Source organism: Delphinapterus leucas, chromosome 18 (genome assembly GCF_059928025.1).
Source record: "Delphinapterus leucas isolate spDelLeu-1000000601 "Yukka" chromosome 18, BTC_Dleu_Yukka2, whole genome shotgun sequence".
Lineage (NCBI taxonomy): Eukaryota > Metazoa > Chordata > Mammalia > Artiodactyla > Monodontidae > Delphinapterus > Delphinapterus leucas.
The window spans coordinates 1,419,693-1,443,204 of NC_143146.1; the positions used below are offsets into that span (position 1 = coordinate 1,419,693).

General features: G+C 52.1%; 1 protein-coding gene across 4 annotated transcripts in view; it reads right to left on the reverse strand.

The window, feature by feature from the left end:
* Positions 1–23,512, reverse strand: part of ATP11A (ATPase phospholipid transporting 11A) — a 115,924-nt gene that overhangs the window by 4,648 nt on the left and 87,764 nt on the right. For 3 of the 4 annotated variants that reach the window (XM_089899340.1, XM_089899339.1, XM_089899338.1), the window contains exons 18-28: positions 21,124–21,305; positions 19,160–19,411; positions 17,854–18,028; positions 15,598–15,700; positions 15,199–15,344; positions 14,580–14,639; positions 13,920–14,047; positions 11,883–12,018; positions 6,066–6,131; positions 5,300–5,403; positions 2,970–3,135 (exon numbers count right to left, since the gene is read on the reverse strand). In XM_089899340.1, coding sequence (XP_089755466.1) covers positions 2,970–3,135; positions 5,300–5,403; positions 6,066–6,131; positions 11,883–12,018; positions 13,920–14,047; positions 14,580–14,639; positions 15,199–15,344; positions 15,598–15,700; positions 17,854–18,028; positions 19,160–19,411; positions 21,124–21,305 — 1,518 coding nt within the window. The remainder of the gene's footprint in view (positions 1–2,969; positions 3,136–5,299; positions 5,404–6,065; positions 6,132–11,882; positions 12,019–13,919; positions 14,048–14,579; positions 14,640–15,198; positions 15,345–15,597; positions 15,701–17,853; positions 18,029–19,159; positions 19,412–21,123; positions 21,306–23,512) is intronic. The other variant, XM_089899341.1, reaches the window with a different exon arrangement.

Here is a 23,512-nt window from a genome sequence, read left to right on the forward strand (position 1 = left end):
AGTCCTGGACTGAGACCAGAATCTGGGAGGTGCAAGGAGTCACAGGGCCACAGGTCAGCAGGGCCAGGCATCTGAACACTGAGATTTTCTAGTCAAACTGTATGAGTTTCTCAGTAACAAGGAAGAAGAGAATTGCAGGAGTTGAAGAATCACAGGCGTGAGCTGCAGAACGTTCTCTGGCGAGGAGGGGGTGAAGCAGACAAGCGCTGGGGTGGCTGCTCTTTGCAGGGGCAGAAACGCACACGACGGTATGTGCAAATGGATGTAGAAACCAGAAATGCACACGTATATATAAATGACCTATGTGTGTACACACACGGTGCCTGCCATGTTTTTCGCTTTAATAGGACAGGTGAAAAGAAAAAGCCATCCATCTCAAACGCAGTATGTCCCACAAAACGGCTAGTCAAGTGTTTGTTCCTCCCAAGTTTTGCAGAAATTGGACGGTTCTCCAGCAACAACACGTTGACCCTGTGTGTGCCCGGAGTGCAGGCTCCAGGCACCCTGGGGTCACGGCCGCGGCTACGGACACACAGAGCTCAGGGCCCTTCTCCCAGCGGCCAGAGTGTGGCGTCTGCAAATCAACTCTAAATGAACCCCATCAACAGTCAGAGGAATTTAGTTTTAACCTGGAGTTGGCATGATTCAACCAATCTCATAAGCACCTCCTGCGACTTATTAAAATGTTCCTAATAATTTCATCCTGAATGTTTTCAAGTGTGTGAACAGCAAGATGGAATGATGTAACTTATTCTAACAAATTCTGATGGCATCAGATTAAAAAAATTTCGATCGCCAATAATTACTTGAACTTAAAAAATGTACCATCCTGCTAGTTAAAAAGCAGTGCTAAAGCTGTGTAGCATATGAACAGTTATTAAAGAAGAAAAAGCCTTTCTGTTTTTTTTTGCTTTAGGCATTTTCCCATTAAGCAAGCTGCCTCAGTAAAGCAGTAACACCAAACACAGATCTTCAAAGTGTGCCTGGTTCGGAGCACACAGAAACGAGGCACCAGGTACACAAACGACTGAAAACAGACACGCCGTGTCCCCGAAGCCTTGCCTCTGGAAGAAACGCCTTCGACTGGGCGGCGGCCACAGAACGCCGTGTGAATGGCTCTATGTGCCTGAGAGAGAGGCGCTACGGCCCTTTAAGGCAAGGTCAGCGCCTTTTTCTAAAAATGATCAGACTTTTTAAAAAAGTTAAGAGGGACTTTGGTAAAAAAGTTGACCCCAGACACGTCTGTCCTGGCTTTCTCTGCAGCCCGGTGCCATGGCCTGAGTCTGGTCTCTCCGGAGGCCCTCAGTCCCGCCTGCAGAGCGGGCTCTGATGCTCCCCAGGGACACGTGCAGGCACCGGTCAGTGGCGCGGACGGCAGGAGCCCGGCACCCTGCGTCCCCGACGCCAGCGGCCCGGTGCTGCCTGGGGCGGGCCTGCGAGCGCGGCTCCGAGCTTAACCGTCAACCCTGTGCGGTCCTGCGACTGAGTCCCAAGCATGCAAAAAGACAGAAAAGCGTCACCTTGTTCCGTTAGAAAGTCAGACTGCTGGAAGTCTGAGAAAGCATAAAGACGGTGGGCTGCTCGACAGAAAGGCACTGGTTCCTAGTCTGCCGGTCCCAGAGGTCAGAGGTCAGAGGTCAGGAGGCCATGCACATCGTTAAACAAGGTGGTTATTTGGGCAAAGAGGCCGGAAGACGAAAGGAACGAAGAAGGGAAGAGACAAGAAAAGGCGGTGAGTCCAGTGAGACGGGCGGCAGCCTCCGGACGTCCCTGCAGCCACTGGAAACCAGGCCACACCGGCCCCGCGGCCCGGCCCGGCCCGGCCCAGCCCAGCCCAGGCGGGCGGGATCCCTCCTCTCGCACTCCCGCCTGTGTCCCGCCCGGGAACAGCCCCGGACGACTGTGCAACTCGTAATGAAGTTGTCAGACGTGGACCTGCACTAACCCCTCCTGCGTTCGTCTGGGCACCGACTTTGCAAACCCAGCAGAATCCCCAGGGCTGGGGCATTGCGCTCAGCATTTTAAACCAGCACCAGGAACCTGAAGGCTTTGCCCACCCGACCCGTCACCTGCTGGGAGGGGAGCGGGGGCAAGCGCCGCGACTGCGGCTCCAGCCCCTGGAGGTCCACCTGCTTTCCACCCTAAAGCCGGCCAACAGCACTTGGGGACTGAGACCACGGGGCCCCTGAGCTTCCCAGTGACTCAGCCCCAGGACGTGCCACTCGCCCTCTCCTGTTGTCACCCTCCCTCCTGTCCCTCCCCACCTGCATGCCCCGCCCCCTTCACCTGCACAAGCACCTTGCTACAGGTGAGACAAGCGTCCTGCAGCAACGGGCCCTGCTGTGGCCTCTGCCCTCTCACTAGCATCCTTCCTCCTCCTCCTGAGGCCTGCACCACCAAGGGCAAGTCACAGGGGTGAGAGGGTAGCGGGGGGTCACAGGGGTAAGGGGACGGGGGACACCCCCTCCCCAGGAACCCCGGGGAGGGCCAGAGCGCTCTTGGGAAGCTCTGAGTACCACCTGTGTCTGATGCCGGTCCCGGCATCCTTCGTATCTCTCATCTTTCCTGGATCCAGAATTCAGCTTGTTGGCTTCCATTTGGGAGTGTGGAAAACAACAGCCCGAACTACTCATAACCAGAATTTTCCAAAATAAATGCTAAATTTTGAGCCAAATCCACCATCCCTAAAAATAATGCAATTTTACCTTCAAGGTAATGGCTAGTTGAAAAAACTTTTAAAAATGTACAAAAACCAATCTGCCTTTTGTATTGGCTTCATCTTTTTCTCTTAATCTTTTTCTTAGTTCAGGGACTAGCCACTCAAGTCTAACCACTGGTCATCTAGGTTCAGGGGTAAAACCACGTGTCATCATGGAATTCGTTAGTAATGGTGGACTGACCGCATTTCCAAACCCAAACCTTTCCTGCTCCCCTTTCTAAGGGCTGCCCCACGGCGCCCGGGGCGGTACCTGGACTCTCTCGGTGGCGCTGGGCCACAGCTGCCTGCACAGCACTTTCTTGAGGACGTCAGGAAGGAGGCTGACGGCGACGAGCAGGACGATGGCCAGCCAGGCGGGGCCGCTGGACAGCATGTGTATGAACACATAGTACATCCTTTGATAACTGAGGAATGGCCTGCAGCGTCGAGGGAAAGGAGAAATGTAACACGATGGCAGGAGAAACACCGAAATCCTGGTCTGTTTTCTCTACTTGCACGAAGAGCCCATGTGTTCTGGGAGTTTTCACTTTTGTCACGACAGTCACTGGACAAGCCACCTAGCCTGCCTGCGGGGACTAACCCCAGAAACACTGGGCTGTGACCTCTCCCTGTAACGCTGCGTGTTAACCCACGGGAAAAGGAGAGGAATTCTATGAAGTCATCCCAAAGGGGAAAACAAGTCCCCGAAGTTCAGTTTCAGAACAGCAGGAAAGATTTTAAAAGATGAAGTAGGTGATATTTTTTGTACCTTAGAATCATATCTGCACAAGAGCTATTAATATGGAGAAGATATGCAAGCATGCATATCTTCATGCATTCATATCTGCCCGCGTCAGCAGAATGATTAAATACTTAAAAATTTATGCCATAGGGGCTTCCCTGGTGGTGCGGTGGTTGAGAGTCCGCCTGCCGACGCAGGGGACACGGGCTCGTGCCCCGGTCCGGGAAGATCCCACATGCCGCGGAGCGGCTGGGCCCGTGAGCCATGGCCGCTGAGCCTGCGCGTCTGGAGCCTGTGCTCCGCAACGGGAGAGGCCACAACAGTGAGAGGCCCGCGTAACCGCAAAAAAAAAAAAAAAAAATTATGCCATAATATATTTTTTTAATTTCCATAAAAATACAGAGAATGAAATGACTCTCCTGCCAGGTGAATCACAAAAGCCTCTGGAAAGGGGCAGTGATGATGCTAAACTTGAGTCACACAACTTCTCGGCTCCAAAGCCCCAAGGCCCAGGAGCTGGCCTGGGAGTTTTCGGGGGAGCCTCCCATTTACACAGCCGCTCTGGAGAGCTCACTAGGAGAGCTCGCTAGAACCACAGGGATCTGTGGCCTGGGGCAGGGCTGCTGGAAACCCACCAAAAGCTGGTCTGGTCTTCCTGGATTTCCTGGTCTCCAAGAATGTGCAACGCATGGATCTGGCCACTCGGGGGTCAGAAAGAGAGCGGGTCATTGGGTGGATGTCAGCTCAGCAACCTCCACGTGGGGACCTGATGGACCGAGGAAGCCTCTCCCCCATTTCAGGGGCCGCCTGCCCCTCCCGGGAGCCGAGGTCAGCACTGGGGACACCAGGTGGAGGGGACACTGCTTCTGGCCTCCCGTTCGGCCAGGCTGTGGTCCCGGGCCTCACTCGCCTCCCCCCAGTCCCAGCCCTGCTCAGGAAATTCTCCATCTTATGCAGGAGGTGGAAACGTAAACGGGAGAATTACAGGTAAATCCGGCATGCGCTGTGACAGGGGGAGGAACAGCTGCTTGGGGGACCAGGTGGAAATGCCCGCCTGGGAGGTGACTCGAGGGAAGAGTGGATGAGGTTGATGGGCCGCCGGGCTTCGAAAGATGAACAGGCGCTCCCCAGGCAGGCTAGTGAGAAAGGACGTCTGGGCGGAGGGAACAGCGCCGGCAAAGGCAGACACTTGCTGCCTCCGTCAGGACTGACCGCTGTACTGCAATGGTCTCTAGACCGGTTGCCTTGTTTGTGTTCCACTCCCAAGTTCACTTTCAACACAGCAGCCACGGTGACCTTCCTAAAAGTGCAGTCGGACTCTGATGCTCCTCTGCTTAAAGTCCTCGATGGCGGCAGGCTGGGGTCTAGGTCCTACGTGGCCGGCAGGCTGGACCTTCCTTCCCCTGCCGGGCCCCGCCCCAAGGTGTTTGCACGTGGGGCTCCCTTCCTTAGGAAGGGCTCTGGCTGGGGTCCGACTGCCTCGGCCCAGGCCAGCTCCCCGGGCGCACCCACCACGATGATGACAGTACTTTCCTCCCAGGTTTCCGTTTAAATAACAGCTTTTCTGGAGAGGCCTTCCCCAACCTTTGATCTGAAATAGGTCCCTTGCTGTAGTGTCTGGTCTGCTCCTCCCCTGTCACACATATGATGCAGATTGTCTCCCCCACTGAGAACCTGGCGGAAAGGAGCAGGGACCACACCCGCCTCGTCCCCTGCGGGGGACCCCCGCCCCAGCCCTGGCGCCATGCCCCTCCCGCACACAGGAACGAGGTCATCCGGATAATGAGTTGTCAGCCCTCGAGGAAAGACACCGCGGGGCCAGTAACATAATGATGATTTTATAATTATCAACTCCATACCAGATAACTCCTCCCCAGAGGAGGGAAAAGACGATGTAGAACAGCAGTGACCCCCAGATCACAAAGTGGTTTATCCAAGTCCAGTAGTGTGTGTCCAGCGCCAGCTGAAAGAGGGAAAAGGTGATTGATGGTGGTGTTACCTGGGCATGGCCCTGGGAGCCCTGACAGCGGGGGAAGGAAGCGGGAAGAGAATGGAAACAGCCTTAATTTTAGCTCAAATGCCTACATAAACCTGTTTGGGGAAAACACACTTTAGGTTCCAATGGAGAGAAAGGGTTCCCCACGGCCTCCGAGTCTCAACATTGCCAGTAAGTCTGCCTGGATCCCAGGGAGATGCTCCCACAGGGCGACCCGGGCGACGGCTCAAGGCGCTGGTCATAGCTCCACCCGGGACGTTGCTCTGGGGTTTTCCAAGACTCAGGCTGCTAGGATTTGGGACCTTCATAATGAGATTCCAGGAAGAATCCGACCTGACTCGAAAAAGAGCTAAATTTTCCACGGTACATTAATTTGTTCCAATTAAGATGGACTTTGCTTCTACTAGGGGTGGGGCATATGGCCATTTAAAAGAAGTCTAATACCCATCCCTTCCCACAGAATAGGCTCCTTCCCTCCAGCACCTTCTGTGCAATTCTAACCTTTGCCCCTCGGGGCTGGGGCCGAGTTGGTGGCGGGGAGAAGACCCCGGCAAGGTTAGGGTCAGGGTCACGACTCACTAGGAGGGCTGACTGTGCCCGGAGGAAGCACGTCAGGTCAGGGGATGTACCTTCAGGGTGACCGTAAACACCATCACCGTGAAAACCAGCGTCCCGAAGGTCCAGTTCCCAAATACCTGTGGAGACAAGAGTCCACGTCGTCTCCCACTAATACGGATTCTCCTCCTTCGCACTCCGCACGAGGGGCAGAGAGCACCTCCCACGGCCCCGCCTGACACTTCCAGCCCCAGACACGCGGAGACCCCGCGATGTCGCCAAAACGTGAGAGGGAGGCCGGCCGAGCCCGGCTCGCTAGGCCCCGGATCCCGCAGCATCGCCGGGGCGGGTGGTGGTTCCTGCTGGGCGCCCCGTCCTTCCTGCACGGCCGCCCCCAGTGTGGCCCCCTCGCTGCTCCCGCACACGGCGGCCCTGCTTACAAACCAGAGCAGGACACGCCTGCGAGCTAGAGTCACGGTCCGCAGTGGCCGACCCTGCTCCCCCCGCTTGTTAGAGTCACGGTCCGCAGGGGTCGACCCCGCTCCCCCCGCTCGTGTTTCAGAGTCACGGTCCGCAGGGGCTGACCCCGCTCTCCCAGCTCGTGTTTCACGCGGACGACAGGACATGCCTGTGAGCTAGAGTCATGGTCCGCAGGGGGCCGACCCCGCTCTCCTGCTCGTGTTTCATGCGGACGAGACCTTTACCCGGCGGCCCAGCCCACGCTCGGTAGAGTGTGTGTCTAGTCTCTTTTCAGCTCAAACACCTGTCGGCTCGGAAGGCAAACCACTGCTGCCATCGTCCTGGGAACGGTGAGAGCAACAGCCTTGTCCCCTGCGGGCGGCATCACTGGGATGCGGCCCCGTGGGAGTCATGGAAACGGAGGAGGGGAGACACGACAGAGCTGCACAAGGGCCCAGGGCAGGTCCGCGGCCAGAACCTCGGACACGCAGCGGCCCCCGGACGAGGCCCCGGCGGGATGTGGGCTCGGCCAGCGGGGAGCACACATGTCCGACCAGGGGACAACACGTTTCTCACCCACAGACACAGACACAAGCAAAAGGAAACACCAGCCACTTCAGAGTCTTCCTCCCGGGGACAAACCAGCCTCTTGGACGTGTTATTTTACAAGAGTTATCTTCCTTGAGATTTCTGCACCGCCTAAGAGCCGACCCATTTCTGGTTTGTCGGATTCTGCGAGCTGGGCCTCTCAGAAAACGCTCCTAGTTCTTCTTTACGAGAAAACAAAGCATTACCAGCCAGAATAAAAACTGCTTTCCCGTGTGGTTAGTTTTCAACCAAAGGAACATCCCTACACACGACTCACTTCAGGCGAGCATGTGGGCTGCAGGCCTTGTGAGGTGTTTACCGAGGCAAGAACCTACTTGCAGAATTCTAGGAGAAAACCCAAAGCGCCAGGACTTTTGCAGGGAACAGACTCAAGGACGCTCATCACTTATTCTTCGCTTCATCGGCGTGATCAAAGCTGGGCTCAGATCCACAGCCACAGTGGCCCTCCCTGGAGGCATTCTGTCCCCGAGGTGGGGGACACCTGCAGTGTCTGGGGACATTTCGGGGGAGGGGGGCTACTGGCATCCAGGAGGCAGAGGCCAGGGGTCTGCTAACTGCAGCGGGGCAGCCCTACAACCAAGAACTCCTGGCCTCACCGGCAACAGTGCCCAGGCTGGGAAACCCTCAAAAACAGGGCTCTCTCTTCAATGCTTAATGTCGGGGGCAGGAAATTTTACCTCCGAGGTGGGCTGTAGCTCGGCAGTGGCCAGCAGGTGCAGGAGGACGCAGCGCCCACTTCCTTTTCATTGGAAGCTACCGTTTTTAGCCAAAAGCAAGAGGTGAAGGTGCAGGGAGGGGGCGGCTCTGAACCCCGCGGGCACCGTCAGCTCAGCTGCAAGGGCAGAAGCCCTCACAGCCTTTGTGTTTGCCGCCCCTGCCTGACAGGGATTCAGAGATCTTTTACAAAACTGTTAGATAACAGCAAATGTGGGTGTGGACTACGAGTGGCAGAGTGACAGGGCATCTCCAGCAGCATCGCAATCGGGGACAAAGTTTCAGTCACTCAAATGGCTTCTCATCTCTTCCCGAGAGGGGTAGGACGGTGCTTCCCAAGGCACTGCCGAGATTCCTAGGATTCGGTAGATTCTGGTGGATCTGGGATCCACGCCCAGCCCAGTGAAACACAGGGTGTGGTTTTTACAGGCGAACAGCAGTAAAACACAAGTACCTCGAATCAGATTCGGGCATTTGGGTTGGAACCTGGGCAAGGCTGCACAGCTGCCCACCTTCACCTGTGCCCTCCGCCAGCTATCGCAGCTCACTGGGAGGTGATCACGGTGACACGTCCGTAAGCTCCTCCGGGGTTCCGTATTTAAGGGAGCCCTCAGGTCGAGCTGATAGTCATTGTATTATTGAATTCGTTGGCCATTATTTCTATGGACTTTGGGGGTGATCCACTGGGGCTCCAATCCCCTTTCTCAAAGGGGTGTCCTGAGGGACGGCCTTTTTCCCGAGTGATATCAGTTCCCCAGCCCCCAGGAAGCCCCAGGGCTGATTTCCTAAAGTAACACGTGTCTCCGCGGAGAACGTTGTGAACTTCTGGGCCTCGCTCAGAGGAGAGGATTCAGTAGGAGGTCTCCCACCTCCCCCGCAACCAGGTCCAAGTTTAATTCCTTCTCCCACTCCGCCCTCTCTCCTCTTCCTCAGGACTATCTTGTAGGAAATCTTACTGCTCACAGAAGCTCTAAAGCCTAGAGCAGTTTAATTTTTGTGTGTAAAAATATCCCACGACAAACATGTCTTGTGTTTTCTCAAGGTCGCACTCACAAGGAACATCTACGACATTCGCTTCACATGCTGACTGGGAGCCTCTGCTGAGCGGCTGGTGTCCTCGCCCTCAGCCCGCTGGGGACAGCTCGCGTTCCAGCTCTCTAGATGTCTACTGGCTTCTATTACAACGCGCCCCAAACTTTCAAGCGTTCACCTAGGAATATCCCGCAGTTCAACAATAAAATAATCATTGTCTTATATTCTTACTTGAGAAATAATACAGCTCTTGATGTCTGTGCGGAAAACGCTCCACAAGTGAATTTCTCTTTTTCAAAAGTTATCGATGATTCAATTGTTCTCAACAGATCCACGAACGTGCCTACAGAATGATTTAGGTCTTTAGGGGTCACCTCCCGACCATCACTAGAACAGGGCAGCTAAAATGTCCCACCAAGAAGACACGTCCGTCCTCCTTGGAAGAGGACAGAGATGACCGCTATCCTCGCCGAACCACCTGCTGCCCAAGACCAAGGACGTCAGCAGCCCCCTGAGGCCGCCCTGGACTTACAGCTCTGTTTGCTGCTTTGTCTGAATTGCTACAGAACCAGCCTACAATATCATTTTTGGTTTTGTAAGGGATGCAACCCCCTTACCTGACAAACAAACAAGAATTTAAGACTCAGTGATCCAGAGCGAGAAGGCTCTGTGCGGAGGCCCCGAGGTACCGGGGGTCTAGAGTCAAACCATCGACGGGGCGCACTCGCCACACGTGGCCCTGGGGCTCCTGTCCTCCTGGTGATAAAGGTCTACCCTGGGTCCCCGCAGGTGTCCCTCCGCTTAGCGCTGGCCTTGCTCTCACGCCTCTACGTCTGCAGGTTGTTTATCGTCCCCCGGGCGCCAGTGACCCAAGGCACAGCTGTGGACCAACGCCCAGGTCCAGCACCTCACTTGGTACGACTGTCGCGCACGCTGCTTCCTGACATCACCGTGCATCTCAGGAGCTTTTCACGTGATAGGATGTGCGTGGCCTGTGCTGACTCTGTTCCCACGGGGGCCTCAGAGCTCCTGGCCTGTGAGCACAGGGCCCCAGCCAACTGGCGTTCTTTCTACCTCGCTCTCCCTTCCTGTCATCGTTCCAGATTCTAACCAACCCTTTTGTCCCATAACAGCTGAGCAAAGGTGCAGAGGTGGCAGGCGGGGAAGGGATGGTACGTAACCGTCTCACGGGAAAGACCCCTTCTAGACGCTGGGATCCGGGTTCCATGGTGGCTCAGGGTGCCCTCAGGAGTGAGTAGCAGAGAAACAGGAAACGGCAGAAGCCCTTGGCTCACGGGAAGGGCCTCAAGGCACCCGGGCCTGCAGCTCTGACCACAGCAGCGGCAGGAGGAGATGTGGCCTAGCCTCGTGCCGGGAAGGCCCCCCAGGCCTGCATCCGGGGCCCCTCGGGCGACCGGCACCTGTGTCCAGGGTGCATGTCCCCTCCCTGCTCACACCCGCCCTCTCGTGGGCTTGCAGAGCAGGGCCAACCATGTCACCACGTGATGTGAGCGTGAAGCAGTTCAGCAGCTCCGTGGTCTAAAACACATACCCTGGGTTTGGGCTCTAATTCCCTGACCTCGCACAGTATTCATCTGTCTGAACTTCCATTTGCTCGGCTTTAACACCGTGAAACTGTCCGACTGAAGGAGCGACTGGTGAGCGAGGGTGACGCCTGCAGAAGCGACTCACTGCCTGGATCCTGGGACCACGGATGCCCGGGACACAAAGTCTGAGCTCTTTAAGGTACATGTGAGGTGCTCACTTAAAACTGGGCCCGCAAGGGACTCTCACTAAAGATGCATCAGAGCAAACGCTAAGACAGCTCGACTCAACTACTGATACATTATGGCCTCGTGGCACCCGGGAGCTATTCTACTACAACTAAGACGAAGTGTAAATTCTTGAAAAATGTGAAGATTTTAGAAAAGTGCAATAAGACTTTGAAAAATCCTCAAGATCAATTTAGGAAAAATTGGTTTCAGTTATAATGAGAGATGACTGTACCTTGCAGTCACAAGAAAAAAGAAACAGACAAATTGATGGGCAAACACACAGCAAGACTCTGAACTTCAGGCCAGCCACGTGGAGGGGCAAACGGGCAGAGAGGTGTCCCATCAAACAGGACGTGCAGTAAACCTCTGTTCACAAGCTCCCCTTTACGTGGACCCTGGGGCATCAGGTCAGAAGCAGGACACCGGGCCCCGGGCCTCTCATATTCTCCAGGCGGGGCTGGAGGTTGGCCACAGTCAAAGCAGCATCTCCTCCAGCCTCACATGCCTGTGTGTCTTCCTACTTACTTAGGTCAAGGGAGGTCCAAACAGATCAAGTCCACTTAGAAACATCACTGACCCCGCTGGTGGTCCCCAACGTGGAAATACAGGGAGTAACCTCAGTAACAGTGACCCAAGTGGACACACAGGTTTCTGGGACGACCCCAGTCCTACAGACGTGGGGCAGCAACTAACAGCATTTCTACCGACAAAGCACACAAAGGGAGTCACGTTGGAAAATATTTTCGAGAAATATTTTATTTGTAACGCACTCCAAAAACACAAAGGACGCACCCACAGATTTCTTACCATGTGTGTGTTGGTGGTCACTATCTGAGAGTGGGAAGGAAGCCATGGCAAAAAGAAAAAAGCAAGATACAAATAAAACAACCCCTAGAAATTATGCAAAAAACCAGAGCGCTGAACGTCTACCAGGAAAGTGTAAACCTACTTGTTGCAAAGTAAACAGATACTTAAGGATGTGAACAAACACTAAAGTGGGTTAAATACTAAATTATTTCCCATATTTAATAAGCCACGTCTCAACGATCAAATCGAACCACTAGATATATAGCTAACGGTGAGTAAGCTACAGAACTAAAGCCTGGAACCCCTCAGGAAGGGTGTCCCTACAGTCGGCAGAACTCTGCCATCATGTCCCTTCCATCCAGCTGGGGAGCAGACACCCAGACACGGTCCCCACGGGCTGTGCTGAGACTGTGCTGACCCGGGATCGTGCTGGATTCAAGCTCTATCCCCAAAGAATCCCGGAGCCACGCTGACACGACCCACTTCCGTACTAACCTGTCCGTTGCTGGTCACGGTTGTGTTTTCAAACATGAAGTAAGCACCGAAGAAAAACACCAGAGCATCGAACACGCCTAAGAACGTCCAGTAAATGAACACCCGCCAGCAGAGGAGAGCATTCTTGGCGATGTCTCTGGGGGAGGCAAAGGGTGGGAACCTGTGAGCGCGTCCGGGCGCACGCGCCCACTCAGCCCCCACTGTGTCCACCGGCCCTGCGGCCGCCGTCCTCGTCCGGGGGCCCCTGACTCGCGGAGAGTCCCGAGGTGGCAGAGCTGCAGGGACAGGCAAGGACAGGAGAAGGAGGGCCCTCGGAGGGGGCGGGGCCCCTACCGACACCCGCTCAGCCAAGCCCCGAAAAGCGGGTCCTGGAGAAGCCCGGCCGCGAGCACGGGGTTCCTGGTCTCCCGCCTGGGGTCACCCCACACAGCCTGTCCACGTCGCGGCCAGACCCCCATCTCCACCCCTCGGCTGGCCGGCACACGCTCTGAATGCACGGAGCCTGTGGGATGCCAGGTGGGCCTCACGACTGACCACGCCCCCGAGCCACACTTGATGCTCTGCGGCTCCTCTGGCCACACCGCCTGTCACTTGACTCAACACCACACCTGGTCCCAGAAAGGCCCTGGGACAGCTTGTAGCACAAAGCTGTAGTAACCGAAACCATCACGGTCAAAGCACAGTGAGAAGGGAGCAAACATGCTGAGGTGTGAGGGGCGACGTCCCCAGCTGATACAGTGGGAAGGACCAACAGACACTAAGTTTGAGCTTCCTGGGAGCAAAAGCAAAATGCTCTCCAGACTTTGCATTTTACTACATACGGATATTCCTGAACAATCTCTGTTTGAATATTTTATTTCTCAAAAATGGACTGTGACATCACTAGAGGAAGAAAGATGCCAGCGCTCACACCTCTGCTTCCAAAAGGAAGGACACAGGACACAGGGGCATGCTGGCATCCAAATGCCAAGACCGCGGGCTTCCTGGACCAGGCTGCGCATTTCACGACAGGGCTTCCTACCCTGTCAGTTTAGTTCAATAAGACAGAGAAGCTGCAGGATTCCCTCCGGGTGTGTGTCTAAAATGGTGTGGGTTCCCTATTTTCTTAGGCTTACTCCTGTATCATTAAATGCACGTGACAAACTCAGAGCTTGCTTTTTTTTTTATCACCTACAGGGATTATTGTGGACCCCAACACTTCAAGACCCCATTTAACAGCTAATGATTCTGATGTAGGCCGTGGGGCTGGGGAGGTGTCTTGACTGTGCGGGCACAGGACTCACACATGTGAAAAGCCGGCACAGAATTTAGTGCATACACACGTGAGCACACGTGTGCACACGAGCAACGACAGTAAGACGGCTGGGCGTGTCGCGTCGGTGCCCTGCTTGTGACCTTGTCCTGCGGTTCTGCAAGACGGTCTGTCAGATGTTACCACTGGGGAAACTGGATAAAACCTCACAGAATCTCTCTCCTATTTCTTACAACCACATGTGCATCTAAAATGTTCTGAAAATAACACGTTTAATTTACAAAGCCACAATAAACAGTGACACATTGAATCGGCCAATGATCCTGGGGTGCAGTTCTGAAATAGCAGAAAAATCGTTTCCTTGTTATTAAAAATACTTTTTAGCAGAAAAGAGCACCCTCAGATCAGATATGTTAACTTTTCTCTTTTCTCACGGAATGGAACCTATTTGGACCTGCGAGGATCATTTAGGCCATAAATCTACTGGGGTCACAAGGGGATAGAAACTCTCACCCCAAGTTCTTTCATAACCATCGAAAACCACGGTAAAATACAAACTGGCTTAACGTGTACATTTCAAACGCAACACAAATCCTCTGTCTGAATTTGGAGTATATTCACTTAAATCACATGGCTTCCTGCTTGAAGAATCTCCTGTGGAAGCGAGTGTGTCAGCTGACACTGAATCGTCTGGCTTTTAAGTACTTCAACCAAGTATTATCCGGATTCGCGGCAGGGCTGCCCGGTCCTTCTCCTTGCCTACAGCGGCTGCCTGCTTGAGGTACCTGTAGAGGGCAGGATCCCTCTTGAGTGTGTCCATGGCGACGTGCTGCTCCGTCAGGCTGTGCAGCAGGATGGGGAGGGAGGTGAAGCTGATGTTGTAGAGAGTCAGGTAGGCAGTGTCGTACAGGGTCTGCGGGACCGAAAAGCCACGTGAAAACAGCACCCGGGCATCTCGACAAGACTTTCGGATGATTCGTTTCAATATGCATGTGTAGTTTTCATTTACAAAGGGCCACAGGCACGAGCATTCTAAAATGCACACAGAGCCATTTTTCTACAGATACAGAAGGACAAGGACATTTTTCAAAGTGTCAGGATGTCGACTAGTCTGGATTAAAATCACAGCGGACCCACCCAGTCCTGCTATTCCAAACCTGCAACAATGGAAAGTTGCATAAAAGTTTGCAATTCTGATCACCACCTCCAAGCTTAGATTTTCCCCGGTCCTGGTTGCTTTAGACGAAAGAAGATCAGCGACGGAACGGGGGGGTCATCTGGCCTGCATGCCCTGCTGTCCACCCTCCGCCCACCACAGACACATGCGGGGAACGGGGGGGTCATCTGGCCTACATGCCCTGCCGTCCACCCTCCGCCCACCACAGACACATGCGGGGAAGAGGGATAAGGCTCAGGTGAGCTCGACCTCAGGCATCAGGACTCACCTGTTGTGAAAACCCACAGAAGAACTGGTACAAAAACTGAGGGAAAATGAAGCAGACATTCTGAAAGACAAGTCACACGCATGTTAATCAAGGGCACATTGTAAGAGACGTCACTTTTCTATCCCGTCACAGAGCTTGGCCACGTGACACACTCTACCTGGGCAAAGTGCCCCACATTCTCCAGCAAGACGGGCAATGGCTCTAAAACTCCTTGCTCATCTCAGGGGCTCCCACAGTGCACACGGGACCATTCTGGTCACCCTGAGATCAGACAGACTCAAGGGAAACTTGTGGCAGAGAAATGAGGCGGCAACGTCGGTGTCAGTACAGACAGGAAAGAATGCAACTGCATTAAAGAAGAAGAAACTACTTCAAGGAACTATAAAAGAATGCCCCTTCCTCAAGCGTTTTAAGCCCTTATCTCACTGGTTCCACATTCAGTTTTGAGACTGAGAAGAGAGCTGGGCGTTTGCTCCCGTGGTCCTACGATTACCCCCTCCTTTCTGACAGTCACTTCTATCCATGGACAAATCACCCCTGTAGCCTCGGGGCATCGTGACAGACGAGCCATCGATCACACGCTCTGAGACGGTGAGAGGGGAAACGAAAGCCTTCCTACCTTATAAAAGAAGTACTGCACAAGCTCAGATATTCGAATATAGTAAAAGTGCCCATGAACAAGTAGCATCTTCTTTAAATGCTTAAATTTCGGTATCGCATAGTCACTGTTCCTTGCAGCCTGGCGACCTTCTTTCCCAATGATGCCTACAAGAAGGGAGCAAACGTGCTGAGTAAAGCCTTTCTCAACACCACGCAGGTGGACACGGACACAGGCAAAATGGGGAGAGGCTGAACCGTGACTGTCGGATTTCCAGTCACGGATGCTCTGTGTCACAGACAGTGTCCTGAACGTGTGTCTAAATTCTATGGCCCTGCCTTGGCTGTGTCCTTTCTCGTCCAGCTGCGTGATAAACCCGGGTTACCAAGAGGCGCAGGGAAGCAGAAACGAGGGGCTTACCTATGCCCACGTGGGCCTCTAGGATCATGCTGACGTCATTTGCGCCGTCACCAATCGCTAAAGTGATAGGGTGCTCTTTTGAAAATTTGATTAATTTAACAATCTGGAAAAGAAGTAAGTGCAGATTTTATCGTCTCTGTTTTATTTTTGCAAAGGTCATTCACTAACTAGGCAGAAACGACAAAGATGTCAAGTTAGTCAAGGAAAAATGAAACAACTATGTACTTAAAGTGAATTATTTATTATATGCAGTCTATTTTATCCACTTAGGATAAAATCTTTTTGACGTCGAAAGTGAAACACACTTCAGCAAAAGCAGCTAAGAAATGACTGTAGCAAGATGAGCTGAGCAGGCTGGTGGGCAGACAGGACAGGGAGTGAAATCCAGGAAGTCATTTGCAGGGGCTGCTCAACTCCTTATGTAAACGTGGGGGAAACAGATTTAAATATACGGGGGGGAGTGTGAACGCTGCATTCCGTTAGAAGATACTGCTATTCCAAGCTATCTGGTTTCAAGCATCTATCTTTTAAAATAAGCTGCTCATTTACTTTTCAAATTTGTCATGCGTGCAAAACCAAATCTGACAACTCAGTGCAATGAATAATTTCCAAATTTTTAGTCTGTTTCTTCACAGTCTTTTTTCCTATTTATGTGCCTAAGTATAAGGTTCCATGATGTAAGACTGAAAAGATGAGGAAAAAATGTGTGGATTGCCTTCTTGTTTCAAGACTGAGGCACTAATTGGTATAAAAGTTTGCAAAAGTCACTTAAGAACCTAAAAGAAATACCAAGTAACATGTGAAGACCAAACGACATCCTTAGTTCTGTTCTGGACGTCACTGTACAAGGTTTGCACAGAGTCACACACTTAAGAGGGACAGTCGGGAACGAAACCATGTTTATCCCAAACAGAATGTACATGAACGCCTGAGTCTGCTTTTCTTCACTGAGAATCACCCCAGGGCCATGCTTTATGTGTTTTATGCTTAGTGACGCTGTCACGCGGCAGATCAGTGTAGCATGCATGCAAGGACGCGAAAAATGACCCCTTTGCACGTGGTGTTCAGTATTTCACTTTAAGCACTAGGTCAGTCTGAGAAGCTGACAGTTTCCTTCGTGAGCAACTCAAGAGAAACTGATCTCCCTTATCTAAAATGTGGTTTACAGAATTGGGACCGTTTTAGGTTTACCAACACCAGAAAGGCACACATGCTCACGTTCGTATCCCATATGCTTTAAAAAATATTTAAAAACACACAACAGGGGGCTTCCCTGGTGGCGCAGTGGTTAAGAATCCACCTGCCAATGCAGGGGACACGGGTTCGAGCCCTGGTCCAGGAAGATCCCACGCGCCGCAGAGCAACTAAGCCCGTGCGCCACAACCACTGAGCCCGCACTCCAGAGCTCGAGAGCCACAACTACTGAGCCCATGTGCCACAACTACTGAGCCTGTGCTCTAGAGCCACAACTACTGAAGTCCGCGCACCTGTGCTCTAGAGCCACAACTACTGAAGTCCGCGTGCCTAGAGCCTGTGCTCCGCAACGAGAAGCCACTGCAATGAGAAGCCCGCGCACTGCAACGAAGAGTGGCCCCCGCTCACTGCAACTAGAGAAAGCCCACGTGCAGCAACGAAGACCCAACGCAGACAAAAAAAAAAAAAAACATTAAGGAAAAAACACACGTCAGGTGGTGTTTCCACAAGAGTGTGGTGCAATGGGCAGAACGTGAGTTCGGAGTCCGACAGAGCGGAAGCCGATTCAGACGGCCACTTTCCAAATCATCCCGCCAGGCAGGTTCTCCCGATTTTCTGTCTTAGGTACTTCATTCCTAAAATTAGCACAGCCTCCCTCGCCTCAAGGGTTACCGTGAGGGTCGGTGGGTTCGCACTTGCCTCAGCAATCGGCACACAGTAGGTGCTCGACTGCAGCTGCCTCCGTCCCGGCTTCCGTACAGACTCTTACGGACGGCTCTACCTCCTTGATACAGTTCTGTTTACGTGAGAGATGGGACGAGCATCTCCCTTGGTCTCTGCACCCGGAAGGGCCATCCATCTGATTCCATCAACGCTTACTAATCACAGCGAGCAAAGTTAAGTTTCACGTTTCAATTTCTATCATTTTTGCTTCCATTTTTAAAAGGAGGTGCTTTGCTAGATTTAAAAAAACCCCCAGAGGCTGTAAGGGCTCATGAACGGCTCTCACTACGTAACCCCTTCCCCCGGGGATCCCTAGCTGGTTCCTGGTGGGCGGCGGACCTGGGCCTTCTGCAGGGGCGCCATCCGGCAGCAGAGCACGGCGCTGCAGTTCCGGCAGATGTCCAGGAAGAGCTCTCGGTAGTTGCTGGAGCTCCCGTCCTCATGCGGCTTCATTATCAAGGACAGCGCGGCACCATCAATAATTAAACCGTAGTCCTGCACATCGGCTGAGAGTCTGTTAGATCATACAAACCAGAGAAATTACTCAATAAATCCAGAGATTTGAGAAGACTATGTACTTTTTGGGGTTATCTATAGATGCTATACATTCAGGATTAAGAAACTGGTTTTTCTTGTTTTGTCAGTAATAATACAGTCTCTAGATTAGTGGCTGTAAGGCCTCTGATTACATTTTAAAATTGTGTGTGAATTAAACTTTCTCATTTCACTGAGGCAAAGCAAACAACGGTCGCAACTGTGGACTCCTGGGCGTGTTCCGGTACTTCTTGACAACAGAAGGAGAGCATTTATCCCGCTATCAAAGAGATCGGCCTTCATTCCCGAACTGCCTGGCCACCTCAGCCAACCACAGTCTTTATTGTTACAACTAATACCTCCGTGCGACTCTGCCCGGGTGACCTGACTTGGAAAGAACATGGTCGTAATTTCTCTTTGCTGGGTTTCAAAATTACAAGGAATATCTCTAATCCCCAAAAGGAATTCTGCAGATAGGGCAAAGGGAAATACTGCTGTACTATTTATAAATGAATAATTTTAAATCCACATATGATTAGAGAGCTGTCTTTGCTTTACCTAAATTAATGAAAACTTGAAATGATTCAAATGAAATCTAATCTTAGATGATACATCTAAAACCAGCAAGGACAGCATGGATAAAATGTGAATAAACTGGTGAATATTCTTGGAAAAAACAACTGTCGGGCATACACTGTTCTGTCTTAATCGACAAACGACCATGAATTATTCACGTCTCCCTCCTGCTCTGGTAGATGCCCTGAGGAATCCACGATGCAGCCCGCAAGTGTCGTAGAAGCAGATGGGAATCACCCCATGCACGATATTTTGTAAATCCATGAATGAAGTCTCTTTGCACCCTCAGCCAGCAGTCTGCAAGTGAGCACGCACACGCACACACGTGCGCACACACACACACACACACACACACCCCGCTCTGATGCAAAAAGGCATATATGTCACAGCTGCTAAAGAGAAACAGCTCTGGTCATGGTCCCGACCACGGGATGCTGTTAGAGGCCAGAGGACAGGACCACGTCCGCACAGAGGGAGCTGAGGCCACGGCCCTGCCCGCGGAGCTTGCCCAGTCCTCTGCAAACGTCCCGCCTACCCTGAGAAGCTGTCCCGGGTCAGGCTGGCGCTGCAGTGCAGGACGGTCTTGCTCAGCTCGCAGAGCACGTCGTGCAGGCTCTGCTCCTCCAGCCTCTTGGTGGTCACCTCGAGCAGCTGCGTGTTCCTGCGGAAGAGCCTGCAGGCGTAGCAGGCGGCGGCCGCCGTCTCCATCTTGTCACCCGTGAGCACCCACACCTTGATGCCCGCCTTCTGCAGGGCCTCGATGGTGTCGGCCGCCTTCTCCTGCAGCCTGGGGGGCGGGGGGCGGGGGACAACACGCACCCGTCAGCGTGGACACAGCAAACCAAGTGTAGAATTCCAAGAACTTGTGATCTACTGAACTGTTTCAGTTTTTTGCCCCCAAATTAAAAAGCACCGCGGTGCTGGCTCGTGATTTACCGTAAAGGACCTGAGGCTGGTTACAGTATTAACTTTTTACAACAAAACACTTCCTAATACCAGAAAATCCACAGGGATAAAATATTAAGAAACAAAACGGCATCTTGTACGAGTAACAGTTGCCGAGCACACAGTTTTCTGCCTGGTGGGACTTGCTACTTAGAGAGGATTTTACGCTATTATAAGAAGGCCCGTCATAACCACCAACCAAAAAAGTCTTAACCAGGGAAAAACGGGACCTGGAAAAGAGGTGACACTCACGACCTTTTCATTGTGCATAAACTGTTCTAATTTTGCCACGTATCAAATCGGAGCCCAGGTCCCCCTAAAGAACGTGAAATGCCAGGCACGGCTCTGGGCGGGCTGACGGCCTCGCAGGCTCGCCCCGCGTCAGACGCTGCGGGAAGCACTCGCCCGAGACGTTTTGTCTTTGCCAGAACCTTACAGGATGAGGACGGTGTTAGGATCCTGGTCTACGTGTAGAAAACCCACAGCTTGCAGAGGCCACGGCACATGTCTGAGGATAAACGGCCCTCTTGACCTTGGTCAGGCTGTCTTGCCATCCGTGGAAGTCTGGCATCAAAACCACGTCTGCCTCACTTGGGGGCCTGCTGTGTTTTCTAGATTTTAGAGTCTTAGTTTTTGATAGATGTGTGTCAGTGATGTGTTTGTGTCCAGTGCTGAGTGAAAGGCAAGGAAAGGATCCGGATTCTGACTGGAACCATCTGGTTAGATTCTGGGATAAACTTCCTAGGTCAAGTCTGGAGATGATATAATCGTACTATTCTAGAGGCAGAAAAAACCATCTCTCATTTCATCCTTTTTTGCAAAAAGGAAACCGAGGCCCAGAGTGGTCTGTAAAGATGTTGGCCAGAGATTTCAAAGAAATAATTTGTAATCAAATATCATCACTTCAACCCCTCCCCTCCACCCCATCCCCGGGGATCTACTCTCAATGTCCTGAGGTGCCAGCTCCCCCCGGGTGCATCAGCTCCCAGGACCCCCATGAGGGTCCTCGGCTGTGCAGGCAAGGATCCCTCCACCCTTAAGAGCCTTCCCTTCTCCCCAGTTCCTCCAAGGACCCAGGAATTCTACCAGCTATTATTGTCAGTTTTTGCAATATTCTACTTCATTATTTTAAATTCCTTCAATGAGTGATGACAAGAACGCTGAGAATGTTAAGATCCAACATGTTTACACTTGTATTTGGAAAGAACTAGTGACAAACTGAGCAACAGATTAGTTATTGATTCCATTCTAAAGAATAATTGAACAGCATAGCCTTGTAGCTTGACTATTCAGAATATGGTGTGAAAATGCTGACCATTTCTGGTTTCTTCTGGGGGCCTTTTATTCGTGGAAAGTCAAACATCACAATAGCGCAGCCTGACCCCCTGCACTATTACCCCAGGCAACCAAGTGGCCTGCCCGGTCCTGACGCGTGAACGCGTTCACCGGGTGCGGCCGACGCCGGCTGTGGGGCTCCTCCTGAAGCGCCCCTGTAGCCCCTGCGATCCCGCTGCAACATTATTATTTCTGAAGACAAGCGCGGCGAGCCTTTACCGATCCTCCACGGCCGTAGCACCGAGCAGGATAAGGTCTTTCTCTATCTGCTCATAGGCTTCTGCTAATTTCCTTTCCCGATCGTGAAGCGCCAATTTGGCGGCCTGCAGCAGCTTATAGATGCCTTCATATTCTTCCTGGATGAGCCTTTTGTAGGCAACGCACAAGGTCCGAAGCCCCTCCTGCAGGACACAGAGCGGCACTTAACGTGAACTCGAGGGTCACTTTGCTGAATATCACTTCCCAAAGCCTTCCCGACATCCCCCTCCAGCTCGAGTGACTAACCAGAGAACGAGAAACCAACCCACCCTCAAGGGGCTGGTCTTCTGCAAGTGAAGCGTATCCACCTTAAATATACACAATCACGGTAGGTGATAAAGTTTTCAAACTAGTAAGCGTGGGAATACAAGATATAAACCAGGGCCGTCGAAAGATAAGACTTTGTTCTTTTATTTTGACAAATGAAGAGTTAACCTTTTTTAGGGCAGCAATTTGCAATTTATAGTAAATATCAAGTGATATTTCTTTTTTTTTTTTTTTGGCCACACCACGTGGCATGTGGGAACTTAGTTCCCTGACCAGGGATTGAACCCACACCCCCTGCAGTGGGAGCTCAAAGTCTTAACCACTGGACCACCAGGGAAGTCCCATCAAGTGATATTTCTAAAGTGACGCTTTACGTGGGGAGTTTGTGCGACACTTTGATCTTATACGGGTCTCACCGAAGGAAAACCACACGGTTACTGATCAAACCTATCGGGTCCACAGGAGAGTAAAATAAGAACCTAAGACTAATTCTGTACGTCAGGGCACGCAGGGCAAGCACACCAGCCGGCAGGGCACCAGGAAGCCGGGCACTCGAAGGCGCCACACAGAGCACTTTCACTGCGTCAACAGATGTTTCCTTTGGTCGCGATGAAGCAACCATCACAACGGCCCGACTGGCGACCCTGGACGATCCCCTTCTGCTTCCCTTGTTCCTTCTACAGATCCCCTGAAATGAGCCAGTCCAAATTCTGGGAGAACACTGGTTTCTAAGATTTGAAGGTTTTCCACTCTATGAATTCTAACGTCCCATCGCCCTCAGGGAACGCTTCACATCCTTCATGTTTTCTCCGACCTCCAGATGTAGCCGAAGGACACGATCACAGTCCGGTTAACAGCTCCTCTTGTCCCCGGAGGTCTCGGAAGCCTGAAGGCGGGAAGGGAGCCCCCGGGAAGGAGCAGGACAAAAGCAGCATCTGTGTGTCCGATGCTCTGGGAAGGCACTGAGCTCTGTGACCGCCCACCATCCAGATGCCGTCCCAGGGGAGCAAGCAAGCAGCCCGCTCGCCCCTCTGAGAAGGCAGGTCCCTCTCCACCCCTGAGCCGTGAAAGCACAGAGATGTTCTTCCCCTGCATCCTTCCCGGGTCCACTCCCTGCCCACTTCGCTGCCCTCCTGTCTGTCTCCTTTGTGGGGTGGGAGCTCTCAGGTCACTGGCACTGTCTTACTTCACCCCCGACTCCTTGGCACACAATAATAACTCAGTAACTTCTGCTAAAAAAAGTGGTTGAAGTTGGATCGGAAGTATCCATGGTGATCAAGGTACAGATCAGAGACATGAACTCGAGCTACAGAATGGATCCTCTGACTTCTCCTAAGAGGTGAAACGCACAGGAAACATGTATATGACTTCATTCTACGCCAGAAAAACTGCACGATAAGAAAGAGGTTTTACGAGGATAGTAATTCAGAGCCGTCCCAGAACATAGAGCTGGTGTGAACGGTCAGCAGAAACTTCAGAAATAAATAGAACCTTGCCTTTAAAAGCAGCTATGGGACTTCCCCTTGTGGAAACATGGAGTAGAAATACTTTTCTCTATTCTTCCTGCAAAGTATTACTAAAACCCTGGACACTGTATATAAAACAATACTGATATGCAAAGCCAGACAAACACACCACAAGGAAAGAAAATTGCAGAATATTATCCCTTACAAACATATATGCAAAAATCCTCAACAAAATTTCAGTAAACTGAATCTAACAGTATGTCCGAAGGATTATATACATGACCAAGAGGGATTTATCCCAGCGATGCAAGGGTGATTCAACATATGAAAACCAATCGATGTAATATATGACATAAATAGAACACAGGAGAAAAACTCACATGATCATCTCAATAGATGCAAAAAAGCAACTGACAAACCCCGACAGCTTTTCATGATAAAACCACTCAGTAAACTAGGATAGAAGGGAACTTCCTCAACCTGATAAAAGCCATATATGAAAACTCATAGCTAGCATCATACTCAATGGGGGGAGATTGAAAACTTTCTCCCTAAGATCAGGCAGAAGACAAGGATGGCTGCCTCTGCCACTTCCATTCAACATGGCACCAGAAGTC